Genomic DNA, 8872 nt, shown 5'->3' on the forward strand with positions numbered 1-8872 from the left:
TTGTTTTTTTGAAATAAGCCCGGACCATTTTAATCCAATCGTTATATCGTGGACCAGAGTCCACTGTGAACTGTGGATCCTGATCCGAAACGACGTCGTTTCGAATGTTAGTTGACGATGGACGCGAATGACTTCAAGAAATACACAGAATCCTTGTTTAGAATACACAGAATGACTTGAGGGAATACACAAAATATTGACACAACTACATAGAAATCATCCTCCTAACATTCGAATACACAAACACGTCACAACTTATATTTAAGTACCCCTAATATGAATACACAGAATGCTTTCAAAGAATACACATAATATTAACACAAATACACAGACCAACCGAAACAGAAAATGTGATTTCAAAGAAAAAACAAATCGTTAATTAAATGACCAAAACGACATCGTTTTAGTACGGGGTGCACAATGCATTGTACACCCTGGTCTATGATATAAATTGTCATTTTAATCCGGCATGTCTTCTTAAAATTGGATTGGGCTTTGGGCCGGACTCCTCCACATTCCCATGTTGACTCCGAAACTACACAGATTTACAGCATTCATAACTAAGCTGACCCAATTGTAGTCTTTCCCGGTCTAACATCGCCTGAGCTGATCATTCTGATCGGAGTATTCATTCAGTCGAAACGCTTTTTCTTTTTGTTCCTCTCCATCGCGACTGAATTGAATCGCTGAATTTCGGAATTGGAAGATGGATGAAGAACTTCTGGAATTGCAGAGGCAGTTCGAGTTCGCTCAACAAGCGAAATCCACCGTCCGTTTATCCGACCGCAACGTCGTCGAATTGGTTCAGAAGCTTCAGCAGCTCCAAATCCTCGACTTCGACCTCCTCCACACCGTTTCCGGCAAAGAGTTCATAACTCCTGTGGGCATATACATACCTTTTTTTTTTTTTGTTTTGTTAACATCTCCTTATTTTATTTGAGGAAAATTATTATTCTGAAGTTAGATTAGTATGCGATTAATAACGAGATCTTTGATTGTTATCCTATGTAAATGCACGTATGTCTCTGCATTTTTTTTAAAATGGCGGTTATGTTTAAATGGTGGTAGGAACACTTGAGGAATGAAATAGCTGGAGAAATTAAGAGATTGGGGCGCGTTTCGTTGATAGACTTAGCGGACACTACCGGAGTGGACTTGTTCCATGTAGAGAAACAATCACAGCATGTAGTTTCGAGTGACTCATCACTGATGTTGATCAATGGTGAAATAATCTCAAATTCTTATTGGGACACTGTTGCTGAGGAAATTAATGAAAGGCTGCAGGAGTGCAGCCAAATTGCCATTGCTGAAATAGCGGCACAATTACAAGTTGGCTCGGAGCTAGTAGTGTCCATTATTGAGCCTCGACTTGGGACTCTGGTACTATTCTCTTATTGGATAATAGCATCATTTTGAATACTGGTTTCTGAAAGAAGATATTGGTTTGTACAAGTGATTTTTCCATGTGTGAATAGGTAAAAGGTAGGCTTGAAGGTGGCCAGTTGTATACACCAGCATATGTTGCACGGGTGAATGCTATGGTCCGAGGTGCTGCAAGGGGTATTTTTGTTCCAATGAACTTGTCGGCTTTATGGAACTCACTGCAAAGTTTACTGCAAGAAATGGATGGAGCGGGCGGTGTAGCTGTTGAAAGCTCATTCTTCCAATCGTTATTTAATGGGATAGTTAAAGAAGGAGAGATCCTTGGCGCTCTCCGTGCTGGTGTTCATTGGACACCTTCTGTATGTAGCTTAATATAGTATTGAATCTGAATTGGTTTTTAATAGTGTTTTCATTGTATTCATTACTTTTGCTATTTTTCTGCTGCACATTGACTGGCATTCTATCGGACGTTACAGGTATTTGCCATGGCTCAAAAGGAGTGTGTTGACTCTTTCTTTTCACAGGTTTCTATCCATTTACATATCGCTGCATGATCTGAATGTCTTATCCACATTGGAAATTGTGTATTACTTGTGTATTGTCATTACTTTGTTTTATCCGCATAGGGTATGTAAAGTTGTTGGAGATTTGAAATAACTTAGTTTCAAATGGAGTGTTATCCTAAATTTGAAGTTGGGTACTGTAATGTGCTTGTAAGCTTGGAAACTGATATCCTGTCTCATAATAATGCAAAATGGGAGACATTAAAAATTGAAGCTGCTGCCTGCTGGGGTGCTAGACTATTTTTTTTTTTTTTTTTTTCATTTTCTGATAGTGCATCCATGTTTCCCTTTGTGTTTCCCCTTAATTTCTGCATTCTTGTTATTAACTCCTTGGTTCTTGATAACCCAGAATTCATTTATTAGTTATGAAGCCTTACAGAAACTTGGAATCCCACAACCTATTCAGTTCCTGCAGGTATCTTCATGCTATTTGTTTTTTGTTTTGTTTTGTTTTGTTATGTTTTTTTATTTTATTTTATTTTTAATTTTAAATAATTTAAGCCTCTAAATGTTCTTAAAGATGATGGAATTCTTGTTATCTTTTATATTATTAACTCTTGACACTCTATTCCAATTTAGTCCAGATATCCAGAAGGTACTTCTTTAGCTACGATATTTGCTCACCCATCAATAATAGAGATGTTGGATGCTTCTGTAGAGGACACTGTGGAGCGTGGCAGCTGGTGAGAAACTCATATGTTCTTCTTTTTGTTTTTGTTTTTGTTTTGTTTTGTTTTTTTTTTTTTTTTTTTGTTCTGTTTTTGTTGGGGTGGTTAGTTGCAAGCAGGCTTCCATTTTCCTTTTCAGTTGTGCAGTAAATTATTACAACCTTGTACTCTAAGCTTTCTTTCAATTTTGTTTGTGTTATACATAAAGAAATATTGTAGTTATTCCATGAACACAGTGAAAATATTTGACAAAAATCTATCAAAAAATGTTAAATGTCTTCACTTTAGCGATTCAACATGGTGAGTTCACTGTCAGTGCTTCACTGCTTCCTCATCTAGGCATCTTTTGACTATGCAATAGACTAATAAAATTTGTTGTAGGCTACTGCATTGATACAATTCTTATTCTTATAATGTCTATACATCAGATGAAAAACTATTGAAGTATTTGAAGTGTGAGATGATAAGGAAAAGATTATAAAAAGTTTTTTTTTTTTTTTTTTTTCCTTCCTTTCTTTCTAAATGTTTGGAAATTCCAGGATTGATTCACTCTCAGTGTTGCCAGCATCCTTTGCTTCCCAGGATGCATCCAAGATCCTATCACTCTGTCCATCTGTTCAAACTGCCCTAAAGGTGATCTGTTGTTACTCTGCCACTTATTGTATTGTTCTTTACTGTTGGCACATTTGTCATTTTCTCATTTTTCTCTTGATTCTCAGTCCAATAAAGCACTTATATTGGGGGAGTCGTATGTGTTCAGCAATGGCTTTGTGAAGGTAGGATTTACAAATCATCTGTAGTATATCTTGAAAACTGTTGGCTGTTGACTTGGACATTGCAGTTTACAGATTACTAAGTCCAATTGTTATAATCTTGTTAATTTTCTCATACTTTTTTGTTTACTTTTGCAATTATACTTGGCAGGATCTGTTTGACAGTATAGAAAAGGAGTTGGAAACCTTAAATCTTTCTATGCTAGCTAGTTCTGGTACACATGATGAGCTACATGCCAGTAAGGGTACTACCAGTAGTTTGGCTGATTCCAATGAGACTGGCAATGATGGTGGTGGTAATAAACAAGCCATGGAGAAAGGATCCAAGAAGAAAAAAGGAAAATCTGCTGGAAATACTCGTGCAGTGGCTGCTGAAGCTGGCTTGGATAACTTCGATTCTGCACCATCTAAATCCAAGAAAAACCAAAAGAAAGGCAAAGGTTCTTCTACCTCACAGGAGGTGTCCTCAAAACTAAATGCTAAAAAGGAAGAGGATCCTTCTTACCTTATTTCAGAAGAATGGATTACTCAAAAGATTGTTACTCTAAATCCTGACTTTGAGGAACAAGGTGCATACAGTCTGATTAGAATGCTTTTTTTTCCCCTGAATATCTCAGCTGATAAGAGAAATCTTCTTGATTATTATTTTAACAAATAATCTGGTTCAACTCTGTTCAGATGATCCTGAGACACTTCTTGAGCCTTTAGCACACCACTTAAGACCTCTGCTCGTTAATTCATGGAAGGAAAGAAAAAAGGCTGCATTTACTGAAAATGCACAGAAAATGAAAAAGTTACTTGATAACTTGCAACGGAAACTTGATGAGGTAATTAGCTAATGTCTTTTGCATGTTAGCTTTTGAATATAATGGAGTTGTTTAGTACCTTCACAGTTTTCATGGTTGCTGAAATCCCTAGTTAAGCATGATGGAACTGTTGAATAAGCCATAATTTTTATCTGATTGGGGTTCTGTTCTTTTCTTGCCAGTCATTTTTGAATATGCAGCTTTACGAAAAAGCATTGGATTTGTTTGAAGACGACCAATCAACCTCAGTAAGTCATACAAATCCTGTTCAAATAGTTGGAATTTGTCATGCATATGGATTTGAGTGTTTCCCTTTTCTGTACAGATTCTTCTCCACAAACATTTGTTGCGAACTACAGGAACCTTTATGGTGGATACTTTGCTTCTTAACCTGGTAACCTATGCAAACTATTCTTTTTATGCTTTTTTTCTTCTTGGCAGTACATCTAATATAATTGGTTATATGTCTTACAGTACAAGTTGTAATGATGTATCAATGCAGGATGTGCACAATAAATTGAAAAATGGAATTGAAGTTGATGAGTCTCAAAATCGTGAACCTGCTTCACTTAACTCTGGGGATAGAAATGCTCTTGTAAATACTTTTTCACCTAATTTTCCCCATACTGCTTGTTAATAATGAGTACTGGATTTCCAGAATTAATATGTTGTCATCCCAGGCCAAGAATTTCCCTAGACCACTGTCTGTCAAGGCAACTGCCCTACTTGAAGCTTTGGAAGGGAAGGTCAGTGTTTTGCTTTTCTCAGAAACCAAATTTCAAAATTTGTTTGTGGCCCACATTTTTCTTGTTGCATCTGCTGTCCTAACATAAAGGTATCTTTAAGTTGGGATTTTGAAACTTTTCTTAGTCAGTTGCTATCAATTACTGTAATTGTCCATCTTAGGCCAGATTGAATAAGTCAGTCAAGACAATAATAATGATGATGATGATGATTAAAGAAAAAGGGATGACAACCTTGACATTTTTTACTTCTGAACTCAATTGACTCTGTGTCTCATTTCTGTTGTTTATATGGGAATTCCATACTTAGAATAAACATTGCAATTCTCTCCTCATATGCAATCTTTTTAGTCCTGTTGGCTGACATTATTAATCTTCTTGTGCTTGACAGCGGGTGGAAATGTTCATGACTGCACTAAGAGCTCTGGCAGAGGAAAGGTAGCAAAAGGGGGTTCTATCAATTGTTTCTCTTTGTATTTCTGGCAAACTATGGAAATGAATAAATGGTATGTTTTTTGCAGCGGATTAATTCTGAAGAAGCTGGATAAGAAATTGGAAAGGACCCTTTTGCATTCATATCGCAAGGTATCACTGGATTACTTCTACAGACACCTTTTTCTCAAAAAGTGAATGATCTGACTAGCTATTTAAAGAACCAGACCGATTATCCCTTGACTGCTTTCTTTAAATAATACTAAATTCCAAATTATTGTGTTTGGTAACATTTTCAATGCAAAGTAGAATAAATTAATGATGAAATCTGAACTAAAAATTTGTCAAATTGACCCTCCTAAAATGAACTGAATCTTTGCAAATGCAATGGGATACAAGACATTGTTGGGAGTCAATCGGGTATTTGATCTAAAACCTGTGTACATAAAAATCATTAAGGAGCTTTTGTGAGGCTCGACTTTTATGGCTTTATGTTAAGGTTTTATTTATTAAAGCAGTACAAAGGATAATAATCTTTCAGCATTGAACTGTAAGATTGTAGCTTCTGCCATATATGTGCTGAAGTGTGTCTTCTCTTGGTACCTATCAGCTACATAGAACAAGATAAATCAGAGTCTGGGATGATTTTGAATTTTTATGTTATTTCAAGTGCATGCTGTTGTAGTGGCTTGTAACTGCACTCCCTTTCCTGCTTGTTTGAAGTGTACATAGTTTTGATGGCTTCTCAACTATGTGGTTTATTCAGGATCTGACAACTCAAGTTTCTGCTGAAACTGATGCAGTTTCACTTTTACCAAAAGTTGTTTCTCTACTTTATGTACAGGTTAGTCACCTTTTTTCTTTGCAGTTTGGTCTGATTTCTAATCTGTGGTTTGTTGGATAACAGTAGAGTAATAACCCATATTTAGATCATTTTCAACATTAGATCTAACCTTTATGTGGGTCACAGGTTCATGGAAAAGCTCTTCAGGCTCCTGGCAGGGCCATTTCTGCTGCTGTCTCTGGTTTAAAGGTTGTTATCCTATGAAGTTCTTTACAGTACCAAATTTTCATTAATATTTTTCTTTTTGGGTACATCAAATATTCATTAGAGCAAATTCCACTTTTAGCCCTAGACTATTGTGGCATTGCCACATTTAGTTATGCTCTTTTAATTTTGCCACATTACATTATTTTCATTTGCTTGCCACAATTAGTCCTTTTAAAATTTTGTTATTCCACCATTTTAATAAATATCCTCATATGTAATTTAATCATTCAATAAAAGAGTTTACAAGAGAGGGAGAGAAATTACATGTTGGGGCAAGAGGCTTGAAGATAAAATTACATGTTAGCCATATATATTAAATGGTGAAATGACAAAAATTTAAACGGAGGACTAATTGTGGCAAGCAAATAAAAGTCAAGATGTAATGTGGCAAAATTAAAAGAATAGGGACTAAATTTGCAATGCCACAATAGTCAAGGACTAGAAGTGGAATTTGCTCTTTTCATTAGTATATGAGACTTCTAATTACTGAGTAAATTTCTTTTTGGTAGTAGAGCTGTCTAGCACCTTACAAAAGTGCAAATGCATGTGTTTTTGATTGAGCCGATGCCTTCATTCTGTTTTGTTTTACCAACCATGCTCTAATGCCTATTTTAGTGGAAGATCAAGTAGGGTTTAGAGCCATGGGGAGTATATTCTCTTGTACTCCAATACCGTCTGGTAAACATTTCAATTGTTCTATGACAATATGTTGAGTGTAAGTTCAATTTCCCAGAAATGCCTAGCTGAAATCTTGTCTGTTAAAGCTGGACACACAAGCTATACCTTTTCTAGGCAGTTAAAGTTTTTTTAGGGGGCGTGGATAGCATCAAAAGGTGAATAAACTCTTATCTTTGCTTTAATAACCTCTTAGGATAAGCTGGATGATTCCGCATTCAAGACCCTGACAGATTACCAGAGCACAGCAGTGAGCCTTTTGGCACTAATGTCTGCTGCAACTGGTGATGTGAGTTTACTTTCCTCATATTTTTGCATTTTTCTTACCTTGGTTTCATTTTTCTACTTTTGTCTGGTTGGAAGTAGTTCGCCTGCCCATTAGTGACTTGATTATAGTGGTTGCATACTTGCATTACCACTTTTAGTTCTTTGATTTTTTTGTATCAACCTATTCCAGTTGACCAATCCAATAAGTGGACCAAATTTGGTCTATCTTTAAAAATGCCACTATAGCTGTGTGATCAACAGTGAAATTAACTCCATGACATGATGTTTTGCCTTTTCACTTTATATATGACAGGAAGAAGATTGCTCGACGGATAGAATCCAAACCAAAAGGGAGGTTCTAGAGGGTTTGATGCCTGCATTGAAAGGCTTAGTGTTGAGTAGTCAACAGTCTTGATGTGTTGTAGAAATAGTTTTACTAACTCCAGTTTGAAGCAAAAGGAACTTGTGTTTCTTATGTTTCCTTCTGCGGAAAATGTAATAACAACCCGATAGATTTCTTGTTGACAAATTTATGAACTATGGACCGTAACTGAAATTATAGAACAATACAATACGTTTTTTTTTTTTTTTTTTTTTTTTTTTTTTTTTTTTTTTTTTTTTTTTTCGAGTTAATTATCGAAATGGTTCCTTGACTATAGCGAAATTATTAATTTAGCCTTTGATTATTTTTTTGCCTAATTAAATCTCTCAACTTTAAAAATCTTAACCAATTTGGTCATCTGTTTGTTTAGTCGTTACACATCCTTTTGTTCGGGACCATATTGATAATCTTGCTATAGTCAAGGGATCATTTCCGTAAGCACATACACCATTTCCTCTCTTATTGAACCAACGAAAATGGTCCTTTAACTATGACAAAATTATCAATTTAGTACTGAGTAAGTGGATTGTGGACGTCTAACTGTTAAACAAACGAAAGAGTAAATTAGTTTAGATTTTTAAAGCTGTGGGATTTAATTAGGCAAAAGAAAAAATCAAGAATCAAATTAATAATTTTGTTATAGTTAAGAGACATTTCGATAATTAACTCTTTTCTTTCCCGTACGCAAAACTTAACAAGTCTTCGGTCCCTTTTAAGAGGGATCCCAGCCTACACGGATGTGCATGTATACAATTGAGATTAACATATATATATATATATATATATATATATATATAGCGGGAGTCCCACTACATTACACATTGTTATAATATACTAGTATTTTTGCCCGTGCGTTGCACGGAATGGATTTGTTATAATATTTAAAGAATATTTGGATTAATATACAATTATATATATTATAACATCGAATATTATATAGCCCAATTGATGAAATTGATTGGATTGATTATGTTTTATGATGTTTTCCTTTGAATTAGAACAAATAATTGTCCAATTACCCGGGCGTGGATAAATTTTTTTTATTATATATTGAGATAATAAAAATAAAGATGAAATTATAAAAATTCTAATATTGAACGTGTACATTTATTTGATTATAAGATTAATA

The 8872-nt window shown here is 35.1% G+C and overlaps 1 protein-coding gene across 1 annotated transcript; it reads left to right on the plus strand.

Moving 5' to 3' along the window:
* Window positions 1-525: 525 nt before the first annotated feature.
* LOC116025587 (E3 UFM1-protein ligase 1 homolog) lies at window positions 526-7950 on the plus strand. Its single transcript, XM_031266858.1, has 20 exons — window positions 526-880; window positions 1069-1380; window positions 1476-1742; window positions 1860-1907; window positions 2296-2361; window positions 2526-2629; window positions 3154-3247; window positions 3334-3390; window positions 3539-3956; window positions 4066-4214; window positions 4376-4441; window positions 4519-4587; window positions 4696-4788; window positions 4874-4939; window positions 5328-5374; window positions 5458-5521; window positions 6135-6212; window positions 6339-6401; window positions 7291-7383; window positions 7675-7950. The coding sequence occupies exons 1-20, from the start codon at window positions 707-709 to the stop codon at window positions 7774-7776; spliced, it is 2430 nt and encodes an 809-aa protein (XP_031122718.1). The 5' UTR covers window positions 526-706; the 3' UTR covers window positions 7777-7950.
* Window positions 7951-8872: the final 922 nt, after the last annotated feature.

This window comes from Ipomoea triloba, chromosome 7 (genome assembly GCF_003576645.1).
Source record: "Ipomoea triloba cultivar NCNSP0323 chromosome 7, ASM357664v1".
Classification (NCBI taxonomy): Eukaryota; Viridiplantae; Streptophyta; class Magnoliopsida; order Solanales; family Convolvulaceae; genus Ipomoea; species Ipomoea triloba.

Bases quoted from the DNA above. Each gene is read 5' to 3' on its own strand.
- LOC116025587 (XM_031266858.1), top strand. From the start codon at position 707: ATGGATGAAGAACTTCTGGAATTGCAGAGGCAGTTCGAGTTCGCTCAA. The intron at 1,908-2,295 runs GTTTCTATCCAT...TTGATAACCCAG, and splicing joins TTGACTCTTTCTTTTCACAG to AATTCATTTATTAGTTATGA. The intron at 3,957-4,065 runs GTGCATACAGTC...AACTCTGTTCAG, and splicing joins TCCTGACTTTGAGGAACAAG to ATGATCCTGAGACACTTCTT.